The sequence below is a fragment of the Lepidothrix coronata genome, unplaced genomic scaffold, assembly GCF_001604755.1.
Source record: "Lepidothrix coronata isolate B3197 unplaced genomic scaffold, Lepidothrix_coronata-1.0 Scaffold219, whole genome shotgun sequence".
In the NCBI taxonomy this organism is placed as follows: Eukaryota; Metazoa; Chordata; class Aves; order Passeriformes; family Pipridae; genus Lepidothrix; species Lepidothrix coronata.
Genome location: NW_016690399.1, coordinates 346,420 through 371,848, shown reverse-complemented (window position 1 = coordinate 371,848; position 25,429 = coordinate 346,420). Strand labels below are relative to the sequence as shown.

Here is a 25,429-nt window from a genome sequence, read left to right as displayed (position 1 = left end):
TTTTTTTTTTTTTTTTGAAAGAACAGAACACAATAACTGGGGAGCAATTTGCCCTTATTATATTTAATGGAACATTCTATCGATTAGATCTAATAGGATATAATTTTATAGAATGGGAACAAAAATATCGTGTGTTTATTTTAGATGCAGAAGCCCATCAACCATAAATATTTTATTGGCATCCATGGCAGATGAGCCATTGGAGGTAATTCAGGCAGTTTTGTAAACAAAAGAAAATAAAAACATTGTACCAAACAGCAGAATTACGGGGGGGAAGGAAGGTCTGAAATCTTTCAGTCATTTTTACACTCATTTTCTGCAAAGCAGATCCAGTTATTAGGTAAATCAATGTAAGATGTGTGGCTATTTTAAAAAGAAATTACATTTTTTTCAAAGCTAAAAATCCTGAGCCTGATGGCACTGAGAGTTGGCAGTGAGCATGAGGTGTGGTAGGAACAAGATACACTTCCTCACTCCCTAAAACAGCATCAATTCTTGTTTCCAGCCCCTCAAAAATACAGAAAAGCAGATCTTGGGAATCCCAACCGAAAGAAGTTTAAGTTGGATGCTTTCATAACGTTTCCAGGGAACTACTGGGAACATCATTCTTAGTTTTGAGCATTTCCACTCTGGGGAATCTGTCACTGATCATCAAATCCCAGACTGGTTTGGGTTGGAAGGGACCTTAAGGATCATTTCATCCCACTCCCTGCCATGAGCAGGGACACCTTCCACTAGCCCAGGTTGCTCCAACCTGGCCTTGGACACTCCCAGGGATGGGGCAGCTTCTTTACCTTATCTGAGGCTGGGACAAGGCAAACCAGGGCAAAATTAATGTCACCCCCCAGCCAAATGTGCACTTTCCTTGTTAAATTGAACAGCCCATATAAATAAAATACTGAGGAATATTTGATGTCTAAGAATCTGAACATACAGCTCTGGAAGTTATTTATTACAAAATATGAATTCCAAATACAAGGAGGAACAGAGGGAAGCAGGAATTTTTAGTGCCTGTTTCCAGCTGGCCATCCCCAAAACACACCACTGTCCCCTTCCCAATCCATCCACTCATCTGAACATGAATGTCCTCTAAACACATTAGGAATGATGGATTCATTTTGTCTCTGCAGCACCTGATATCCAAGAGAGCCCTCCTTCCCCTCTCACCCTCCCCAGCCTCTCCTTCCCCTCACTCCCATTAAAACACTGCTCAAACTATGCACCAGTACAGAACACATGACCTAAATTTTAAGATCCATATGAATTACTACATCCCACAGGACTGGGAATGTAACATAAGCTGCCTGAGATCACACAATAAACCAATACAACCCCCAGAAGCACAAGTTCCCTCTGTTTCTAGATCTGAGCCATCTTAAAAGTGCACCCTCAAAAAACTTGAAGGGTGGTTCCATACTATAAACTGTTCATAGTTTAGAATGTAAAATATATACTGCCAGATATAAAACAGGAATTGCCAAATTTTAATGTTTGATTTGAGTTCTCACAGCTGAGAGCAGAGGTCCCACTGCACTCACTACAAACCACTGCCAAGACAAAAAACACTCCAGTGCCTTTAAACTGACAGAGGGCAGGTTTAGATGAGATTCTGGGAAGGAATTCCTCCCTGGGAGGGTGGGGAGGCCCTGGCACAGGTTGCCCAGAGAAGCTGTGGCTGCCCCATCCCTGGAATTGTCCAAGGCCAGGTTGGAGCAACCTGGGTTAGTGGAAGGTGTCCCTGCACATGGCAGGGCATGGAACTGGATGGCCTTTAAGGTCCCTTCCAACCCAAACTGTTCCATGATTCTGCCATTCCTTCTCCAAGATTCTCTCTCTTCCTTGAAAGGCAAAGATGCCAAAGAAAAGGAGATGTGTTATTCCCTATTCCTGTGCAACATCCCCCCTCCCTGCCTGGGCTCTCTCTGAAATAAATAAGCCACATTCCTCCCTGTGAATCAACTGAAGTCAGTTTGTTTACACCAAAGATTAATTTGGCCTTTTTACACAAACGAACAAAAACCAGGAAATTCAAAGCCAGAGCCTCAGTGCTGCCAGAACGTGGGTTTAGCCTTTAATAAGCTGAGCCTTTATCACTCTGCAAACCATGTTCCAAAGGCAGATAAGCACCAGGAAAGTGCACAGCAGGACACGGCCTGAGAGCCAGTCAATAGAGATCCCATTATTAACCTGTCAATACCCAGCTGTCCCAGCAGCACAACAACTGCTGATACACGGGGGGGGCTCAAGGGAGAGTTAACCCTCCTGGGTCAGGAATCTGCCCTTGCTGATGCAAACAGGATTTTTCCAAGGGAAAGGATTAGCACACACCTAATGCCACCCTCGTGCCAACACAAACGCTGTGTGACAGGAGGAAGGGCTGCCACAGTGAGGGGAATGTTCAGTGCAAATAGGATCAAAAATGAAGAAAAACGTGAGTTACGGTGAGGTTGAAGGGTAGAGAATGATGGAAAAAGTAAAAACTCTTCCCTGGGAGGGTGGGGTTGCCCAGAGAAGCTGTGGCTGCCCCATCCCTGGAAGTATCCAAAGCCAGGTTGGAGCAACCTGGGCTAGTGGAAGGTGTTCCTGCCCATGGCACAGGGTGGAATAAGAAGAGCTTTAAGGTGCCTTCCAATCTAAAGTGTTCTGTGATCCTGTGAAAATGCAGAAGAGCTGGATGTGTGGGAGATGGGATGGACAGAAACACCAGTGCCAAGAGCTGTGGCAAAGCAGCACATGGAGATTTAAAGCCACTTTCTGTGGGAGGGAAAAGAGAAGGTCTAAAAACACAGGAGAGAAATCTTTGGAATAAATGCACACCAGAGAGTCAGGTCACAGCTGAGAGTAAGAAATGGGCTGTCTCCTGCATGATGAACACTGCAATTCATTTACTCCACTGAGGAATGACAGCTAATTATTCCAAATTTCCACGTCATAAATAATTTACGTGCAAGAGCCTGTAATATGCCATCAATCAGGGAGCATGGAAACTGCATTCCTGAAAATGATGCCATACCCACAAATGGACTGAAAAGTCCCTGCTTCAACAGGGAGACCTGGTACAAGCTTAAAGAACAGGACGTACCTGTAACCACTGCAATGCTTTGGTACCTCAGCCCCTATCACAGTAACTTAAAACAGTACAAACATATTAAAAAAATCAAACAATAATCAGGGATAAACCCTACCCCCTCTTTCCTCCATTACCTTCATCTATTCACTTCAACTGTCCTCAACCTTCACATCATTCCTTCTGTCCTTTTCCATCTTTTTCAGCCACAAAGGTCACCTCTCCAATTTTACCCAGGACTGCATCAACTCCATCATTCCAAAGTCATCAGATCCAACACCAGCACCTTTTGGTCACCCTCAGTTTATCTTCCTGAATGCAGCTGCTCACCTCCAAAGCAGACACAGACACAGCTCCTCCACTGACTCCTCGTGCTCCAAATTCCTACAAAGAATCCTAGAATTCCCCACTGTGGTTCAGGAGTGTGTTTCTCCACACAATTGTGTCCAATTTAAATTTCCTTTGTACTTCACACCCCACCCCACTGCTGCTGCTGGAAGTACCTCTGCCCCTACAGTCTGCCCTCCAAATTAATTGTTTCATCTTTATAATCTAGTTTATAACCCTAAAACTTTCCAAGTGGAGGGCTTAAAGCCAGGCTTTGACATTGGAGCTACAAGCCAGGCTCTGGCTAACATCAACATAAGGAATATGTGCCTGTAAATCATCCCAACACTGGACTGTGTAAGTCAAGGTACTTCATACAAACATTCTCTACCTCCCCTGAGACAGAAGGAAAACAGGAGGTGCAAATGGAACACAACAGTGAACAAATCAAACAAAATTCCTTTCCAGAGCTCAAGGAGTGTTTGGACAATGCTCTCAGGCACAGGGTGGGATTCTCGGGGTTATTCTTTGCAGAGCCAGGGCCTGGACTTTGATGATCCTTGTGAGTCCCTTCCAAGTCAGGATATTCTATGATTCCATGAAAATATTAAGTTTTAATTCAGGAATGAAAGAGAAAAGTGTGCAGCAGGTCCCTGCAGAGGCCCAGCCAACACTTTTGAGCAGAATGAAGCAACAGATTTCAACGTACGGTGACAGTGCCCTGGCTCTGCAAGACTGCAGGGCAGCCAAAGAAGGGTTAAAGAATTAAGCCATGTTTCCTTGTGAGGCTCCATTAAGCAATACAAGTGAGTCCTGTGTAAAAGGATTTTAAGTTCAGCGTTACAAGTGCTGGTAATGAAGAGGATGCAGGCTGGAAATGTCAGTTGATCCATAAAGAAGCGCCGCGGCAAAGATTTATCGCCCTCGCATCGCTCTGCTCCAGCACCCCTCCTGAATAATGAATGCTTTTTACGTTCACATTTGTGTACAAAACCCATTTGCACAACAGAGAAATAACTCTGGAGGTAGGGATGGATCCTTCCTAATCCCTCAGCCGGGCTCCCTGCACTAAAGAGCAGCTCTGCTAAGGAATCCATCAGTGCTATCCCATGTATCACCACTCCAGCACCTTCCCTGTCCCACACTGTGTCACCCAGCTGACTTCTGCACCAAAAAAAGCAGCAAAAGCACAATTTATTTTGCAATAACACAGTGTAGTGATGGAGCATTAACTAACATTAAGATTAATTGCTCTGAGCCTGTGAATCATCCATTACTAATCCCTGGGATGAGGCCACGTAGCTGAATAACAACTTGTAGCTGGACTGGTATTAAAATCTTCCCAGTCTTGCCTTGCAGTCAGGGTCACAAAATGTTTATTCATTTCTACAGGAGATTTCTTGATAGAAAAAGAGAAATATTGTAAAGAAAGATGAATCAATTCAGAGATGAACAAGTCAGCTTCTCTCTAGTCACCATATCCCTTCACAGTCCCGCTGTGCAGTACTTGGAGTAAATGAAGTTTTCAGGCAGTTTACACCTGACTGCAGGTGGGGAAGGGTCCTGGGCTCTGCCCAGGGTATGAGCACATTCCCAGAGAGTAAAGGCACATCTGGAACTCACAAGCTGTTTGTGTGGCAAAGCACTGAGACAGTGCTCAGCAGATATCAAATGCTGCAGCTTCCCACAGCTTTTGTTTGGAAATAAGAGCGAGATCACCTCCAACCTCAGCTACTTTATGAACCCACACAACGTTTTTCTGTCTAGTTACAGCTTTTTCCTTTGGCTCTTGTTCCCAAACACTCTCCCCAGGTAAGAGACACCCACCAGTTTCCATCTCTGCTCTGGAATAGCGCTGATATCCACAGGATGACGCTCTATTACATTGAGGAAACGGGCCTCGGGGACAGCAATAGCACAGATTACATGGACCCACCTGGGGAACAAAGCAAAGAGACAAATCAGAGTCTGCCATTACTTGAATTAAATGCTCAGGAGGGCAGTTAACATTTCCCTGCCTCCCTCAGCATCAAGGCATATTTATATGGGTTGGCAGCCTTGGCAACGTTACCGACTGTTAATTACGGTCGCACGAGGTAAATGTCTCTGCAACAACAGGGATCAACCTGCTCGTGCATCTGATTTTGCAGGATACTAAACATTCTCTGAGAAGACTTTTCTCTGAGAAACAACCATGACCAACAAGTGCTCAGAACTTCTGCTATGGAGCACCTGGTGTGGTGTAAGACAGCACAGGCACTCAGGGTTGTCCTGCCAAGTACAGAGCTGTCACCTCCAGAACACTAAACCTCGCTGGTACACTGAGCATTAAGACCCAATTCACAACAGCAGGAGATTGGATGGCATGTGGGAGGAAAATATCCCAAAATACAACACTCACCGCCCATCAGTGGTCATCTGAAGAGCTCCTCCCCTGAGATTGCACAGGCAACATTCCTGCAGGAACACAACTCCTTCAGGACCGGACGGGAAAGCTCGGCCCATCTCCCCCCAGAAATGACTACACCCCATCTGGGATGTCCCAGGCACACTGAACCCTCCCACCACCCATCTCTGGAGAAGTATCTGGCTGGGCCCAGAGAGTGGTGGTGAACGGGGCTGCATCCAGTTGGGATCCAGTCACCAGTGGTGTCCCCCAGGGATCAGTGTTGGGCCCAGTTCTGTTTAATATCTTTATTGATGATTTAGATAAGGGGATTGAGTCCATCATCAGCAAATTTGCAGATGACACTAAGCTGGGGGGAGTGTCCATCAGCTGGAAGGCAGGAGGGCTCTGCAGAGGGACCTGGAGAGGTTGGAGAGTTGGGCTGATTCCAACGGGATGAGGTTCAAGCAGGCCAAGGGCCGGGTCCTGCACTTTGGCCACAACAACCCCCGGCAGCTCCAGGCTGGGCCAGAGGGGCTGGAGAGCAGCCAGGCAGGAAGGGAGCTGGGAGTGGGGATGGACAGGGAGCTGAACAGGAGCCAGAGTGTGCCCAGGGGGACAAGAAGGCCAATGGATCCTGGCCTGGAGCAGGAACAGTTTGGCCAACAGGTCCAAGGAAGTGATTCTTGCCCTGGACTCAGCGCTGGTGAGGCCACCCCTGGAGTGCTGTGTCCAGTTCTGGGCCCTCAGCTCAGGAAGGACATGGAGGGGCTGGAGCAGGTCCAGAGGAGAGCAACGAGGCTGGGGAAGGGACTGGAGCACAAGTGCTGTGAGGAGAGGCTGAGGGAGCTGGGGCTGTTCAGCCTGGACAAGAGGAGGCTCAGGGGAGACCTCCTCACTCTCTGCAACTCCCTGACAGGAGGGGGGAGCCGGGGGGGGTTGGTCTCTTTTCCCATCAGCAAGACAAGAGGGCTGGGTCTGAAGCTGTGCCAGGGGAGGGTTAGGTTGGATATTAGGAAGAATTTCTTTCCAGAGAGGGTGCTCAGCCATTGGAATGGGCTGCCCAGGGAAGGGGTGGATTCTCCATCCCTGGAGGTTTTTAAGCTGAGACTGGATGTGGCATCAGTGCCATGGGCTGGGAACCACAGCGGGGTTGGATTGATGATCTCAGAGGTCCTTTCCAACCCAGCTGATTCTATGATTCTATGATTCTATGACTCCCAGAGTATCCCGTGGGAATCGTGTGGTCTCCAGAGGGGCAGGTCCTTACCGCTGCCCACGCGTTGGCTGAGCACCGCGAGCAAGACCAGCTCTCGTTCACCAGGTCTGGACGAATTCCGTAACAGCCTGAAAGAAAACAGTTATACCCTCATCAGGTCAGAGTCTTCCCACCATATCTGTGGTATTGACTTGTTGACTTTTCAGTTAGAAGCATCTCTGAGAGCAGGTGCAGCATTTGGATGGTTATATTCAATAGGCTCAGACTAAAGTCTGAGGGGGCAGAATTTGGGACCAGCGGGTCTAAAAATAAACAAAAACCCCACATATAGGAAACTCTCAACATTTTTTTTTTACTTTTCTAAGGATTACAATAACAGGACTTTGATCCTTCAGGCAGGAACTGGGCTCCAACGTGATGCTATCGCTGCTGGAAGGCACTCACACAGCAAAACAGGTAAGGCCACTGAGTTTTGGCAAGGTTGAAGCAATTCTCTTTGCTACATGGTGTTATGAGGAAGGACAAACCAATAATACTGCAAGGAAATTAAATACCTGCATTTCACATATTTAACAGTATTTAATTTAGGGTTATATAAAGTGTTAGAAACATCTGATTTTACAGAGCATCAACTACTGTAACATGCAAGCACCAAATCCTCCTACAGCAACACCAAAATAGTAAAGTGGCATTAAAGCCATAATAAAGACAGAGAGATAAGAACAAAAAAGTCCCTAAAATTCTGGAAAAGGCACTGAGGTTTGTCACTGAAAACAATGGGGAAAAGACACAGAAACAGTTTTGAAAAAGTGGATCTATGTGATTCCTGCAAGCTTGTAAAGCAAGTGGAAAATTAAATACTAGCATCCCAAATAACACACAGCTCATCCCACCCAGCCTTTACCTATCCTACCAAAACCCCATCCAGCCTTCACCTATCCTGAAAAGCTGAACAGAAAGTTTCAGCTGGGAACAACAATCTCAAATTACCGAATTAAACTTAAACAAAGTCATTCAGAAAGCACTGGGATTGCCACCATAACCTGATTTATAAATATCATCCACTTAGCCAGATAAACAGCATGTCAAAAAAAGTCAATACTATGGATCTGCAGCTGTTCTCCACAGCTGAGATCTCTTTTCATCATATGGCAAACCAGGAAAGCAGATTCCACCCAGTCCTAGAACATGGGCAGGGTGTTCAGTCCAAAAACTGAGCTGGGACAGAAGCAGACACTGAGCTGGAATAGTGCTGGACCTCACAGAGGTGGGGAGCAGGCTGGGATTTCAGCATGGATTTCTTGCTCCAGGGCCACAGGCAGCTGGAATATGGGATCTGGGAAAAGGAGACTGAGGGGAGACCTTATTGCTCTCCACAACTCCCTGGCAGGAGGTTGGAGCCACGAGGGGGGTCGGGCTCTTCTTCCACATAAAAAGCAACGGGATGAGAAGAAACAACCTCAAGCTGTGCCAGGGGAGGTTTAGAGTGAAAATTAGGAAAAATTTCTTTATGGAAAGGGTTGTGAAGCATTGGCACAGGCTGCCCAGGGCAGTGGTGGAGTCACCATCCCTGGAGGTGTTCAAACAGTGTGTGGATGTGGCACTTGAGGACACGGTTTCATGGTGAACCCGGTGGTGGTGATGGGGTGACTGTGGGACTTGATGATCTTAAAGGTCTTTTCCAATTTTAATGATTCTATGAGGGGAGAACAATCAGATTTACTGAGCCCCAGACTGTCTCATAAGGACAATCCTAACAGACCAAGAAAAATATGCTCTTTTTATGGATTTTGTCAACGCCTCAAAAGCCCAGAAACCTTCACAAAACCTTCCCCCTCCGTCTGTTCCGGCTGCTGCACAGTTTGGGAGGACACTTCTCAAGAACACTCAGGCTGCCAACTGGTTTTACAGCACAGATTAGCCAAAATACACCCCTCAACACTGCAATCCTGCAATAAAAGCAAATGGATCCTCTGCAGCAAAGTCAAAGGCACGGCACAGACTCGGAGCACAAACAAGGAAACAGGAATTCACTGGAGACTCCAGCAGATTTAAGGTCCGTCCTGTCCTCAAGGGGAAAGCACAGCCAAAATAAAAAGCTGCTTTTCTCTATACCTTGAGTGTGCAGATTAACATCATCTTGCCCACATCCCTCTGTCCCTAAATAGAATTTGGCCACTGAAACCATTTTGATAGGCTGGACTATTGCAGACATATGGATGGACAAGATGCAGCATCTCTGATTGCAACAGAGGCCACAATTTGGGAAGGAAGGAACATCCTCACTGTGCTTATTAGCCAGGAATGACCATAATCAGGGATTCAGCACAGAAATAAAAGTTGCCTTCCAGTTCTCCACCAGAGCCAGCCCTGCTGAGCTGCGTGGGGACCTGCAGGCTCTAAAATTGGAACAACAAAAGTAATTCCAGCTGATGCAAGTCAAATAAGATTCCCCATCTGTCAAGATCAAACAGCTGAGCAGGAATTTGTCACATCTCCTACGAGCCCAAATGTTAACTGGATGTTGTACAATCCACACTGAAGGTACACACTCCACCAGGATTAATCAGATCTCCTTTTAGACATAACTATCAGGGAAGCAAACAGACATATGTTCCCTCTTGTAATCAAGTGCCATTACTACAAACAGTATCACAGACACTAATAAAATGTATCTCCAGCTCCTCCATAATCTCTGCTGCACGCAGGAACAATACAGCCTCACCCAGCAGAGCAATTTTGGGAGGAAATATTTGAGAGGAAACAGTGCAATAAGCCTTGGGAGCTCTGCTTTATTACAGAAAATGAAAGATATCGAAAGAAAGAATCTTTTCTGTGAGACAGAAAAAGGATCAGCCAAAAAACAACCCCTGAAAAGAATATTGGTGTGTATTTTTAAGATCAGTGACTGCCAAGGTGGACTTGAATATAAAGATATTCCTTCTAGTGGAAGGTGTTCCTGCCCGTGGCAGGGGGTTGGAAGTGGATGGTTTTTAAGGTTCTTTCCAACCCAAACCATTCTGTGATTCCAAGATACACTTGCACCAGAAAAGTTAAAAAAAATAGGAGTGACAGGTGTAGCAACCCTGGAATTCAAATACAGGCCACACACAAATAAACTCAGGAGCTTCCCAATGCCCCAAAGGCTTTGGGAAGGAGGGAACACTCACTAGCATGGACCTGCAGGCAGCATTTGGCACAGGATATCAAGGGACTGGTTCCATCCTCTCCAATATAGGAATTTGAAGGAAGGGGCTCCGTGTTTTCCCCACTTGAGGTAAAGCACATCTCTGGGATCAGGGGCTTGGTCTTCTGTCCACACTTGGAAAGGTGGATGAAAGAGGACGGTTCCCCTCCGGACACCGGGACAGCTTCCTTATCCACCTGTAAGGACTTGGAAAGGAAATGTCAGCACATGGAATCACCTCTGCCCTGGGCACAGTTTAAACTTTCAAGGCTGAGCACTCCCCTTGCAAAAAACCCACCAAGCACCTGCCAGCAGACAGCCAAAAACTGAGCCTTAAAACCCAATTCCCAGGCACAGCCCACCCCTGCCTTGCTCCTCCTCCTGAGGCCTCTCCTGGGACCTGTAATTTGGCTGGAAAAGCTCAGAGAAGCTTTAGAATAATGAGCAGCTTTTCCTGGTTTTCCTCTGTAAAAAAATCTGAATTCCTAAATTGTGGCTGAAAACACCGAGGAAAAATAAAAAGGAAAATCTTATTTAAAGCAAGACCTTCCCTCCCCCTCTCCCACCCCTCTGGCATCCTTCCCTACTCTTCCTGCAAGAACTCCTCCTGAAGGATATTTCAAGGTTTCTGGTAGCAGGCAGAGTTAAAAGCAATGGATTAAACCAGCCCAGCTGCACCCAGTTTTCCTCAGAACCATCAAACAACACCCAGCAATCAGAACAGATATTTTATTTTCTGTCTCTATAATAAATCAAAGAGATTTTATTGAAGGGGGGGGGAGGTGGGTCCTGCTTTTTCTCAGAAAAAGCTCCCAACACATATCCAAGGAATCTAAGGCACATATTCCTGGTGGACACACAAAGCCAAATCTGGCTTTCTGTGAGAACATATCAATACACAACTGAGCAAATGACTAATTCATCTGATGAATTTTTGCCTTTCTGCTCATAACATCTCCCAGAGCACACTGGTAGTTTCCAAAAGAGATGATGGATGTGCTTGCTCAGTAAATTATGATTTTGTTGCTTGTTTGCATATATTCAGCAGTCTGGGCCTGTGCTGAAACACCAGCAATCATGTGCCTGATGTGCAGAGTTTTCTGCACATGAAACAAGTGTTTGCAAAGCTCTTCAAATGTGTGATTTTAAAAAATGAACACTGAGAAAGCCAGAGAAGCCAGGAAAAAAAAAAAACAAACACAAAAAAAACCCCCAAAAGGCTGTGCCAAATCCAAACACTTTCCTTTGGGGTGCAAATTTGTAGGGGTCTCTTTATTATAAATGTCTACATCCTAATTCATCCATCTGAGCAGTATCAGAGGTTTAGATTAGATACTAGGAAAAATTTCTTTATGAGAAGCATGGTTAGGTATTGGAACAGGCTGGAGTCTCCAGCCCTGGAAGCATTCAAAAAACATGGGAATAAGGCACTGGATTTAGTGGTGAACGTGGGGCTGGGGCTGGACTGACAGCTGGACTTAATCTTAGAGGTCTTCTCCAAGTTTAATGATCCCAAGTGAGGAATTACCTGGTTGTAGGGGTAGAAGAGGGTGCAGACAGCACAGTATGGCTCACTCAGGGCAGCAGCTGCATTGAATTTTCTTTCAGCTGGGAAATTAAGTGCTTTATTCTTCCACTGGAAGGAAAGTAAAGATTTCAAAGCCTCTGGATCGCTCATATCTTCCTCTCCAGAAAATGGAAACGTTTCTAGAATGAAAGGAAAAAAATCCCAAAACAATGGACAGTCAGGAGAGGTTTATAGATAGAACAGGTGAAATGGCAGCAAGGTTGAGTTAAACAGCTCATTCTCAACAATACAAGTGCAATAAATAAAAATATTCATTCATGGTTCCTCATATGCCTTAAATACTTCCTAAATGGATGTAATTCCTACTGTATGGGTAGGATGGACAAGAGAGGGACAGAGATGACTTAATGGAACTGGCCATGAGAAGGAGGAAGAAGAAAATCTGGATTTACTGCCCTCACAACTCCACTTTCTGGCTGTGGAAACACATGATGTGCCCCTTTGCTCTCTCCAAGTGGGAGCTGCATTCTCTGGAAGATGTGGATGCAGTTGGTGCTGGTTTGGTCAGGACAGTTCCCAATTCCCACCACTCAGTGTGTTCCAACCTTCCCAAGGTGCCTCCTGTGCCTGTTCACCAACACAAACCTTGGCTCTGGGATATCCTGGGTTCAGGTGTTCCTTTCACAGCCATTCCATGGAGGACACACCACTAAACCCTCCCTTTGCTCTCCCCACCATCCCTCCCTCTGCCAGAGCTCTGCCAGGTCCTGCTCCTGCTAATTGGTTTGCTAATTCTTGCTTTTCATAAACCTTTAAAAGGCCCTTGGCCTTTCAGGATTAAACCACTGCAGGATCCATTTGGGGGGCCAAGTTTCTTACCCTTCCTTAAGGAAGGAAATTTGAGTCACTGCAAGTGTTAAAGAAATTTTCCACACAAGCCTAAGTGTAAATCAGTCCCTGCATCACCAATCTGCAAAGTTTCCAAGAGAACAGGGAAGTCAAAAACATCTTGGTAGAACATTATCCCCAGAGCTCAGCACATTAAACCAAATTGTTCACTGCCTCACTGTTAATTACTAGAAATAAGCAGTTAATGTTCTGCTCTACAGGTCTTAAGTCTCCTCCCCAATTCTCCCTCCCTTTGAAGATTTTCTGACTCTCAGGTTACCTGAAAGGATAAAAGGAACTTGGAGTAAAACATTAACAGCTGAGTTCACATCTCAGATTTTAAATGTTCCCCTCGACTAATCTAATACAGAATTGCCAGACAATGTGGAAATTTGATTATGTTTAATTAATCACTCCTCTTTGTGAGGTGATGGATGCTGTCTGTGTGGCTCTGTCATACTTCAAACCAAGGTTACTTCCTAAAAAGTGCCTTTTCTTTTTAAGACATGAGTCAAAAACCTCATGTTTCTCCAAAGTTGAGTTGAGGCACATCAGGTGACAGGCAGGGATTTATGATACCAGTGAAATCAATGCAAGCAGCATCCTAATCCAGAGTGACAGAGGGAGAGGAAAAGGGAATGACTGCTGTGTGTTATCACCTTCTCTCCTCCCAGGATGGACCCTGGGGGACACACAGCTCCCACACTGCAAGTAAGGAGGGACAAACAATTTGTCTGGACTGATTCTTAGTGTATTATGTGCTTAATTTACATGCTCACTGTTCCTCTTGCAGCCTCCAGATCATCCTGGTACATCATTCCCTGAAAAAGCAGGGAGTGCAGAGAGCTGCTTCTATTCCCTGGTGGGGAGGGAAGACTCTGTTTGATCAGACTGTGCCCAGCAGGGCTGTAAATCAGCCCCCAGGAAATGCTCCTGCTCCAGCAGCCAAGTCCCCAAACACCATCCAACAAAAGCCAAGGCACTGGGAAGAATCTGCCTAATGAGGAGCCTCCAGCACAAAGTTGGCTGCAAGGTCTCACACCAGGAGAAGGTAACGAGTCTCTGCTGCCCCTCAGCTCTTCACTCCACCTCACACACCCCAAGACATCAAAAGCATCCTCCTTGGTGAGGAAAGGTGTGTTCAGGGCAACCCCTTCCTGCAGGAAGCTTCTCCAAAACCAAGGGATGTATTCTCTGAAGGGAAGTGAACAGGGAAGGTATTGTCCTTTGGAATGAGGAGCTGTGAGTAGGGACTGGCAGCTACACCCACAGCCCTGCCCCAACACACAGAATTTACTGTGGCCTTGTCTATATTCATGGGGAAAGACCCAAAAGTGGGAAATTACACCACAAAACAGAGTGAGAGGTAGGAGTCTTTTTTTTCCCCTTGGTCCAGACTGTTGGGGCATTCACAGGGACTGGAATGTGGGAAAAGAAGGATCGGTGATGTGCAGTTAAGCACTGACAGACTTGAATTCTCATTTCTGCATCTGCCAAGAAAAGTTGGGCCCCAACACTGACATGAATTAAAAGCCTTTAAAAGGTTAGAATTAACTCTCCCCCCACACACAGGAGCAGGCCTGACCTCCACTGCCTTCCAAGGGGAACAGATCTCATTCCGCTCCAATATCCAACACGGAGCTTTTCCTTTAAGATGCAGTTTTCTGTGAACTCTCTTTTCCCTTTGCCCAAAATGCTGCCTGACTCTGCAGCCAGCAAAATATTTTTCTTGAGAGAAAAAAAAAAAAGGGTGGGAGGTGAGAAGGGAACACCTCCCACGGAGGAGTTTTGTTTCCAGCTGGGTCATCAAAACGGGAACACGCTGCATTTTCCACCAGTGAAGTGTAACACACAAAGTTTCAGGGCACCCAGCTATGGTAATGGCTTCAGGAATTTCGTGGATCAGGCAAGACAAACATTCCTGGTGGTGCTCACTCACCCTCATCACTTGAGGTCTCCTGTTTGACCACGGACAGCGGGGAGCGGGTCGGGGGTTTGCCCAGGGGGTGACGACGACTCTTTTTGATCTCCATCTTCATTTTGGAGAAAGCAGAAGCAGTCTGGAAGGAAGCAGAACAGGCTGGATGGGCCTCCCAAAGGAGAAAACAGGACAAGAGAGGCAGAACTCTTGTCAAAAAGGGTTCTGAAATCCACTCAGCAAACTTTTCAGTGCCTTTTGGCTGAAACGCTTCAGTTTTCTGAGCCAATTCCTGTAGCTGATAAAAGCCAACACTAACTCTCCAGAAGTTGGGTAAACTACAGAGTTTTCTTCCAGTCAGAACAGGCTCAGAACATCTGCAAGCTGCCAATTCAATTTGCTAATGAAAAGTCTGGTCAATCACATTCACAGCTGGGAACTCCATGAAAATTATGGATCATCAAATCCCAGAATGGGTTGAGTTGGAAGGGACTTTAAAACCCATCCAGTCCCACCCCCTGCCATGGGCAGGGACACCTTCCACTAGACCAGGTTGCTCCAAGCCCTGTCCAATCTGGCCTTGGACACTTCCAGGGCTGGGGCAGCTACACCTTCTCTGGATAATCTGCTCCAGGGCCTCTCCACCCTCACAGGGAAGAATTCCTTCCTAATAACCCATCCAACTCTGCCCTCTGGCAGTGGGAAACCTTCACCCTTTGTTCTATCACTACATACCCTTGTGGTGTGCATGTACAGGCCATGCAGGACCAGAAACATTTTCCTAGAACATTTCAGCATATTTACATTGTACTGGACCCACTGCCCCATTTCCCAGTCAACACTAAGTACATTCACCCTCATTCCAGGAGCTCTCCCCATCCTGAACTGAACCACAGACTGAACTGTGAGAAAATATTCCCTCTCTCCCTGTGAAATCCCTCTGTGGCTCCCCAGCATGGCACTATTCCACTGGAGGCTCAGAAACAATCATGGAATCAGAGAATGGCTTGGGTTGGGAAGGGCCTTGAAGGTCATGGAGATCCTTCAGGAAGAGCAGAGAGACCTTTCACTAGACCAGGGTGCCCCACCCAACCTGGCCTTGGACATTTCCAGGGATGGGACAACAACTGTGGACTCCTCTCATTACAACAAGTTGCTGCTTCAAACCAGCAAACCTTACAGTGCTTGCTCATGGAAAGCTGCCAACCACTGACCTCTGCAGTGACCTCTGGGGTTGCTGGCTCTGCATTCTCCTCCTCCTTCCCAGGGATCTCCAGGGGCACCGCCTGCTCCCTCCAGCCCAGGCTCTTCTGGGTGGCGAACTGCTCGAAGGCCTGCTGGCAGGACATGCGCTCCTTGTCGAACACCACCTTCTTGGTCCTGGGCACCACGTAGAGCATGGGGATGATGGGCCTGGGTTTGAAATCCTCCTCCTCCACCGGCGCCTCCGAGGGCTGGATGATGTTCAGGGGACCCGGGGGCAGGTTCTTCTCCGCCGTGGCCGGCGCCGGGGGCACCGGGGGCACCGGTGGCCGCGCCGCCACCGCCTCGCCCTCTGCCAGCTGCTGCTGCTGCGGGGCTGGGGGTGGCACTGGGGGCTGCACGGGGGGCTGAGGGGCTTGGAGGTGGTGCTGGTGTTGATGGAAAAGGTGCTTCTTCTTCCTCTCGCCCTTCACTTTGGGAGGACGGGCCTTTACTTTGCACTCCCCTGTTTCAAGAGAACAAGGCAACAGTGAGCCCCTGGGCCAAGAGCCAATATTTACTATTTCCCTCCTTTCAACAAAGAGCTCCAGTGCTGGGCTAACCTGTCCCACCATGGCACCATTGCTCTAACATGTCCCATCACTATTGTTCCAACATGCTCCATCATGGCATTACTGCTCCAACCTGTCCCATCATGGCTTTATTCCTCTTATATATCCCATCATGGCATTACCCCTTTAACATGTTCCATCATGGCTTTATTCCTCTAACATATCCCATCCTGCAATTATTCCTCTAACATATCCCATCCTGGCATTATTCCTCTAACATGCTCCATCACGGCATCACTCCTCTAACCTGTTCCATCATGGCTTTATTCCTCTAATATATCCATCATGGCATTACTCCTCTAACCTGTTCCATCATGGTTTTATTCCTCTAATATATCCATCATGGCATTACTGCTCTAATATGCTCCATCATGGCTTTATTCCTCTAACATATTTACTGCTCTAACATGTCCTAGCATGGCTTTATTCCTCTAACATATCCCATCATGGCATTATCCTCTAACATGTTCCATCATGGCTTTATTCTTCTAATATATCCCATCCTGAAATTATTGCTCTAACATGTCCCATCAAGGCTTTATTCCTCTAACATATCCCATCATGGCATTATCCTCTAACATGTCCCATCATGGCTTTATTCTTCTAATATATCCCATCCTGCAATTATTGCTCTAACATGTCTCATCCTGGCATTATTCCTCTAACATACTCCATCATGGATTATTCCTCTAACCTGTCCCATCATGGCATTATTGCTCTAATATATCCCATCATGGCATTATTCCTCTAACATATCTCATCCTCCAATTATTGCTCTAACCTGTCCCACCCTGGCATTATTGCTCTAACATTTCCCACCATGGCATTATTGCTCTTATCCCATCATGGCATTACCCCTCTAACATGTTCCATCATGGCTTTATTCCTCCAACATTTCCCACCCTGGCATTATTCCTCTATCATGTCCCATCCTGGTATTATTGCTCTAACATGTAACAATCCTCATATTATTGCTCTAACATGTCCCACCATGGCATTATTGTTTTAACATGTCCCACTATGGCATTATTGCTCTTATCCCATCCTGGCATTATTCCTCTCTCATGTCCCACCCTGGCATTATTCCTCTCTCATGTCCCACCCTGGCATTATTCCTCTACCATGCTCCATCAGGGATTATTCCTCTCCAACAGGCCCCCTGAGAGCTGCAAACATCCAGCTGTGCCTCAGCACTGCCCTAGAGAAGCCCACACTACAAAGAAAAGACTTGTGTCATTTCTATGGACTATTAAATTCTTGACTGGAGCAGAAAGGCTGCCAAAATGAATGTTTCCTGGAGGGAAAAATATCTAAATCCCTAAGAAACTGGACAGTGTGCCAAAACTCATGTCATTTATTACATTAGCCCTGACTCTGTATTTCAAGTATTTTGTATCAGCAGCCTCCAAAGTTGGGGGCACAAAACCATCCACTGGGGTGCAGGAAGGAAATATTTTTGTACTGTTAACAAAATAAAATATATCTCTAGAGTAGGGTTTCTTTTATCTTTAGGTCTTCCTTTTTTAAATCTCTAATTTTCTCTATCAGCACAGAAATACAAGTGTACCTGGGTATTTCTGTGCTATATATAAAGAAGTAAGTATATAAATAAAGACATACATCAGGAAGTGTGCTCAATTTTTTTTTTTTGCTGATAAGGAGGTGCAGTCAAAAAAGTTTGGAGGCCCCCATTCTGTATCATATTGTGCTAAACCTCTGGTCCTCCCTCTATTTGCAAGCCCAGCTCTTATCTGGGTATTAGTGTGTGTCAACGTGCTCAACAGCCCCAGGAAATGAAGAATTGAACAAAGACACCTGAATCATTATTACCAGGAGATTTCTGCTGTAAAGTCTTTTTAAAAGATGCCTTTAAAGCATAAATCAGGCAGAGCACTGAGCTAAGCCTGTTACAGACACCACCCCAGCACAGGATACTGAGACATCCTTTGCACTGTCCCTGTTTCTCCCAGCTCACTGTCACTCATTTGATCTGTACAGGTCTCTCACATGGCTCTGACAACACTTCTTGAACAGATAAACATCCCAATATCATCATAAAAGGCCCATAAAAGTCTCCCCAGCTCTCTTCCCAATGGAACTGTTATGGGAACCACACACTGGTTTTCCAGCAGTGGTTAAAACTCCTGCTGGCCACTGAGGGAGTGTCTCAGGTTAGGAGAGGAGCTGCCTTCACCTCTTCCCTCTGCCATGAGGTGTGTTCCCACTGCCCAGCTCCTCCCTCACTCCAGGGATGGAGTCAGCAGTTCCCCCAAAGGCAGGTAAACCAGAGATGCTCACAGGCAGAGGACAGGGCTCCACTGAATCCAGAGGAGATTGGTTTCCACCTCCAGATGCTGTGACAAAAAGTCATTTCCCATAACAGGATGGGAGGAAGAGCTGATGACACCCCAATAATGATGTTTCACCAACCCCAACCTACTCAGACCCTTCCACTACTACCCCAAACCTGACCAGTCAAACCCAGTAAATGGAAAACCAGATAAACCATCACACAAAAACCAGGTGTCTGCAGGAGGAAGGGTGAACAACCCAACAACGAGATAAAGTGCCAATATCCCTGCTGAAATCTTCCAGGGAATACCTCAGCCTCAGCATTTCCCAGAAGTCTGCTCTGGGATGACTTTATTTACACTAACTTATAAACATGGGAACAAGTCCAGCCCAAATAATTATAGCTGTGCTTGTGTAGGCAGTCCCTCAGATAAACTGGTTTGTTCTATCACAGAGAAAGGAATATTGAATTTCCTTAGAGAAACAAACCCAGTGAATGAAAGGCAAATTGGATTTCTCCCCAGTTGCACAAAACCAGATCATATTTACTCTCTATACACTCTGAGAATTCTCTCCCCAACAACACCACAAATGCCATTCACCAGCTTTATTGACTTCTAAAGGGCAATTTGACAGCAGCTGGCACGTAGAACTGGGCTTAAAAGTCTTTGCATTAAGATGAACAAACGAGTTTGCAAGGGAATCTATAGAATCAGAAGCCAGGGAAAAGGGAGGTTAAATTCCAAGTGCCTGTCTTGGCTGTCCTGAACATTTCTAGGAAGGAAAGGGATCTGCAGGCACAAAGCCATTGTAGGTTAACAGAGGAAGGTCTTTGCTGTCCTTCCTCGTGTAGCAGAGCTGGAAAACACGTGTGACAATGTGGTGTCATGGGGAGAAGTGTCCAGGGATAATGGGAAATAATGGACAGAGCTCAGGAAAGCTGAGGAGCAGCTGAGGGAGCTGGGATGGCTCAGCCTGGAGAAAAGGGGGATCAGGGGGGACCTTCTGGCTCTGCAGCTCCCTGGAAAGAGGTTGGAGCCAGAGGGGTCGGGCTCTGCTCCCAGGGAACAAGGGACAGGACAAGAGGAAACGGCCTCCAGCTGTGCCAGGGGAGGGTCAGGTTGGACAGCAGGAGGAATTTCTCCCTGGAAGGGGTGCTCAGGCATTGGAAGGGGCTGCCCAGGGAGGTTTGGAGTCCCCACCCCTGGAGGTGTCCAAGGAAGGCCTGGATGTGGCACTGAGTGCTCTGGGCTGGGGGACAGGGTGGGATCAAAGGTTGGACTCGATGACCTTGGAGGTCTTTTCCAACCTCAAATATCCAGGGATTCTGTGATATCTATGAGGGGAAGGGGGTTTGGTGAGGAAATCAAACCCCTTCCATAGGACCCCACACCACAGCTTTGGGCAATGGGATCATAAAAAGATGCTACAGGAGCCTGGAATTCCTCCATTGCAGCAACATCTCCTGGGATGGGGCAGAGACAGTTAGAAATGGATTTCAGCACCAGAGGGAAGGTTTGTAGCCCAGTCTGCAGGACTCTTACCAGGCACAGCACCACAGGCAACACCTGCTGACTCACAGGAGAGATTTCTGCTGCTCAGCACCCCAGGAGAACAGCAGAGACTAAAGACTCTCCTTTCTCGTGTCCCAAGACAACCTGCTAAGAGTTCTGAATATATTAATAGCAACATAATAAATTATGAATGTAAAGCTGAGTCACAAAAACCAAAACAAAGCACCGTTAAGGGATCTGGGTCAGAAATCCTGAAAACCTCGAGTTATAAATACTCAGCTTGTCCAAATAACCAGCACGAAGCACAAGATGTACTTTGAAACCCTGATTACTCTGAAATCTCCTTCTTCCTCCTTTCTCAAGGTCATCTCTACTGGTGTAAACAGAAAATCAAGCCAAATTAAAACCAGAGGAATAAAGGAAGGAAGGGAAGGAGGTTGGGGGGGAGCTGAATTGCCACGAGCAGGACCATCCAAGCAGATGCTCTTTTCTTTTTTCAAGATGAAACCCTAAGACACTTGTGAGAGGCAGCAGGATGTGGAAAGCTAGAGAAGCCATTGGGATTTAATTGCTATATTGCAGTGAGAAAGCTGTATATTTGCTAACAGCCACACCAAGCCTGTTCCAGTGGCACTTGCTGCAATGGTGCTGAAAATCAGCTTTTCCCTCCTGAGCTAAGAGTTAAAGAGCTCTTAAGATGTAGTGGAAGTGTATGATTTGGAACCTATTCAGCTAGAACAGAGTTTTTATTGTTCCTTGGCCATTCTAATGATCTCAGATCTGTCCCTGTCACTTATCTCTTGTCTCCGAAGAAAAATCAGCATTTTTGGGCCATTTATTCCAAGCATCAAGTGTTAAACTTGTACAAGAGCTCAGAGCAGACAATTTAACACACTGCTGCTGCTTCCAGGCTCAGGGCAATAGAAATTAAGTGTCTGCACTGTGCTGCTGCTCTGTGCAACAATGATTCTCCAACCCCTGATTTCCCCTGAAAAGAGAAAATACACTGTCTAGTTAAGAGGCTCTGGAACTGAACAAAGCCCTCGATTCTCTTCCCAGAGCTTCCATAGATTTCCTTTAAGATCATTATCAAGGTTCTCTAAACACTTTGCAGCATCAGTTTCTCCAAGTGCTAAACAAATAATGGAATGTACACAATAGATTAAAATTAATTCACTTCTCCGAGAAGCCTCAAAGAGGGAGTGGATCAGGCACAGCAACCACTTAACCACACACGTTAGGGGGGGAAAAAACAGCTTTTTCCCAGCAAAAATTGCAACTTTTGCTACACAGCCAAGAAAAAAGGTGTCACAGAAAGAGTCTCCTGCTCCATGGGTGAGTTCAGGCCTTGGGAATAACCATGTGCAGGAGAAATCCCAAAGGACTGGGAGCTGTCATGGACTGGTTTTAATTTCAGCCAGGCAAAGAAAGCTCAAAAGCTTCCCTGCTCCAGCTGGACTTGAAGAAACCCAAGTGGGACTCGTGTCAGCAGCTGAGGATCCCTCCCATCCTGAAGCTCCCTGGATTCAGCCTGTGAGAAATGGGAATAAAGGGAGGGAAAGAAGAAAGATGAATTGCACAAGGCAGTGCACAAATCAATCCTCTCCACGAGAAGGACGCAAAAATATATTTTATTTGTTTCCCTACGAAATATTTGTTTAAAATATTCCTCCCGTAATATATATTTTTACAAACCTCTCATATTTTCACGCCTTACCAAGAAAGCTATTGGGACTGAATCCTTAAAGAGAGGGAACAATCAGCTGCTGCTGTGAGGGATGGTGTATTGCAGGGAGCAGGGATTTAATACTGGGAAAAACTCGGCTGATATTTCAACAGAAGTAAACAGCAGCACAAAAGTTATTTACAGAGGTGTTTTTAGAGAGATAACTTGCCCCAGCTCTTCACTACCACCAGTGAGCAGGGCCCTCACCTTCTCCCTCAATCCCTTTGCTTCTCTCCTCTTCCTCCAGGTCTGTCCCTCGTTTCAGCTCCTCTTTTACTTTCACGTCTTCCAGGGCAGTTTCAATGGCCATGACATCCCCGAGAGACTTCTGATCCTCTGTTTTGTGTCTCCTGTGCTGACTCCTTTTTCTGTGAGACCTGGAAGTACAGAAGTGGGATTTGACATGAAAGCACAGCCTTCAATACAGAAAAACCATCACTGACTTAAGAAAGCTGAATCCAAAACAAAAGGATCTTCTTTGGAGTGAAAACACAAGGTAGTTAAAATAGCTACAGGGCAAAGGAGATATCTGAAAGGGAGCAGATGAACCTTGCATAACACAACATTTAAGATCCATTCTTGCAGCCATTAATTGTCTGGGTTTCCTGAAGAGCTTTTTCCCACCATCACTAATGTAAGCTCACAAGCTGCAGTCAAAGCGATTTTAATTGTGGTTTTAAATCTATTTTGCTTGTATTTCAAAATACAGATGAAAACTTGTTTAAATCTCTCTTTCATCCTCTGCCTCCATTCCATTCTTTCGGTTCATTCTGGTCATGCTTCCCTTTGGCAAACTGCTGGAAGTCTGCAAAGCATCATCTCCCAGCTCTGAGACATTACCCAGCACTGCCAGTTCCTAAAAAACACACTATAATGAATGTTCAGAGCAAAATCAATAGGCAGACTATGATTATTCAGTGGTATAATTCACAAGGTCCAAGGCCTTGAAGAAATCTAACTAAAAAATAGGTATATTAATATGATCAGACTAATACTAATGAGCCAATAGCAGTGCTGTTCATTCTTTTTAAAGTCAATGCCACTAAGAAAAAGAGATTGCAGCGGCCACAATGCAAAGGAAAATGCAAATTCAGAAGTCAGGATGATATTTTTCTTGGTTGGGAACAGAAGGAAGCCAAGCACCCACCCAGACACTCCCTCCCCACTGCTCAAGAAGGTCAGGGAGGGAAAACAGGAAGAAAAAAGAGCCAGAAAACTTGTAAGTCAAGACAAATGCAGGTGAAGGAAAGAGGGAAGGATGAAAAGAGAAAGAAATAAGGCCAGGAAATGCACTCACCGTGTCCCCCAGGCAGAGCAGTGCCCAGCCAGGCTCCAAACAACCCCCACCCCAGAAGCCAAACCCCTCCTTCTTCCTCTCTCCCCCAGTTTTTATTGCTCCCCATCACATTTTATGGCCCAGAGGCTCCCTTTGGCCACTCTGGGCCAGCTGTCCCAGCTGGGTCCCCTCCCTATCTCTCACTCACCCCACAGAAGGAGGGAAAATAAAGCCTTGACACTGTGCCAGCAAAACCAAAACCATCAGAGCCTTCTGAGCAGTGGAGTAGCCACAATTCCCAGCAACTCCATCCCAGCCAGTCCCAGTCCAGTGTTTTTACAGAACCCATCCAATAGCTCCTTGAATTTTGGGTTTAAGTCTAACATGCTCTCTTTTCAAAAGAGGCTGATCCAGAAAGTTGTCATTTTTACCCCATTTTTAGCACGTAGACACTTTTTTGGGGGGGTGTGTGACAAACGGTCAAACACAACCACTGCCTAAAAATGTAGAAAAGCTGAAATTCAGCTTCCCATCCTCGGAGCCCAGAAATTCAGCTGCTAATTAGATTTGCAGCACAACAGAATTAAGGGCCCTTAATCAGGTAACTGCCAAAGGAGGGAGAAAAAAAACTTCCACCTGAGATGGAAGATGAATAGAAAAGCAGGTTGATCCATATGCACAGAGATTTCTAATTGCCAGACTCTGAGCATATGGTGGCTCTCCAAGTATAGATGTTGCCTTCACACCTGCAAGACAGTCATTAGCAGGAACACAGAGCTGAACCCAAAAGGATCAGCTTTGCTCTTCACCCATATTCCAAGTCCACATCACCTTCCCTGGAGGGGGAGGAAAGTCAGGTGGGAGGAGAAAATAAAGCTGTGAGACTCTGTCATTGCAGCTGGAACTTTTTTGGTAGCTGCAGAAAGCATCAGAGTGGTGTCAAAGGGTGGTTTTAGGAAAGGGTGTTTTATTCCTGTGGGGTGGAAATGCCAGGCAAAAATGACAGCACAAAGCTTTATACTCACAGGAGATAAAATACTCACAGGAGCCAAAAAAGAAAAAAAAAGATCTTCTGGCAGTGCTCTTCTCACTCTGGAGTTGTGGGGAAGAGAGGCAGGAAGCTCTACATTTAAAGGAAGTGCTTCCAGAACTGCAGGCTGAAGGCTGAGCAGCTTCCCAGGTGAAGCTGTTCTGGGTCTGCCAGAATTCACACACCAGAAATGGGCTGTTGAGGACTGGACTGGACTAAAAACAGTCTCTTGCTGAAGCCACAAAGTAAACAAAGTTGAGTTTTTCAAGGTAACTAAGTCTGACTGACCTTAGAGAAGAAATAACACATCTCTGCAGAGTTTAAAAGCTCCATTTTCCAGGAGAGCTGACAAAAAAGCAGCGTTTGTACTCTTTGAAGAACAGACCACAAAGTGACTTAAATTAAGTAGCTACAACTGTGAAGAGGTTTGGGCAGAGGTGAATCCCTTCCCTCCATCCTGCTGAGAAAAATCAGGCTTCAAGTAAAATGATGTCTTGGAAAGACATAAGCACAGGAGAGAAAGTACTGCTAAGGAGTATTGAACAGCTTCAAAACTGCTTCAGGATAATACTGAAATAATCCAGGCAACACTGAAGAGATAAGGAAAAAATGTACCTGGATCTTTTGCAATAGGCTCAGGTTGAGAGAGAGGCTTCTCTGCTGAGGGAAAATAATCCTTGGTGTTCATACAGTACCTTACACTGTGCAAATATTTATATATATAAGTAACCCTTAACAGTGACAGGCAGCAAAGAGATTCCCAGTTTCCAGATGAGGAAGGAAAAGCTCCAGGGACCCACTGGAGTTCAGTCATTGCCCAGAGAGCACAAATGGCAACTTTCTGACTGAGACTGCACTGCTTTTCCTGAAGCTCATTATAGAAGGAATAGCTGCAAACATCTTAGGAATATAACCTCTGGGGCAGAGCAATATTGCAGAGGTCAGACATCTGCCAAATGCCATATTTATTGGGTCTTTGGGAGCATGGATTTAGTGGGGAATACACCTTTCCATTTCAGCATTTGTAAAATAATACTGGACAAAATACTTCATGTAGGGAGCACAAGTCACAGGAGCCCCAGTCCAGGGCTCACTGGGTGACTGAAACTTCTGGAAGATGAACAGCAGTGATGGAGAAAGAAAGATAACACACTACTAAAAGTGTCTCTTTCTTTGATAAAATGCCTAAATACATCAGCTATCGTCCAGGTATTAGGTTTTTAAATTGTTACTCAGGGTCCACATCAAAGATGGCCC

At 45.9% G+C, this 25,429-nt stretch overlaps 1 protein-coding gene across 2 annotated transcripts in view; it reads right to left on the bottom strand.

The window, feature by feature from the left end:
- The window catches only part of KDM4B (lysine demethylase 4B), a 76,695-nt gene that overhangs the window by 10,478 nt on the left and 40,788 nt on the right, over positions 1-25,429 (bottom strand). For both annotated transcript variants that reach the window (XM_017833706.1, XM_017833707.1), the window contains 8 exons: positions 22,074-22,243; positions 15,735-16,228; positions 14,542-14,662; positions 11,715-11,893; positions 10,170-10,392; positions 7,051-7,127; positions 5,796-5,851; positions 5,222-5,330 (listed from right to left, as the gene is read on the bottom strand). In XM_017833706.1, coding sequence (XP_017689195.1) covers positions 5,222-5,330; positions 5,796-5,851; positions 7,051-7,127; positions 10,170-10,392; positions 11,715-11,893; positions 14,542-14,662; positions 15,735-16,228; positions 22,074-22,243 — 1,429 coding nt within the window. The remainder of the gene's footprint in view (positions 1-5,221; positions 5,331-5,795; positions 5,852-7,050; positions 7,128-10,169; positions 10,393-11,714; positions 11,894-14,541; positions 14,663-15,734; positions 16,229-22,073; positions 22,244-25,429) is intronic.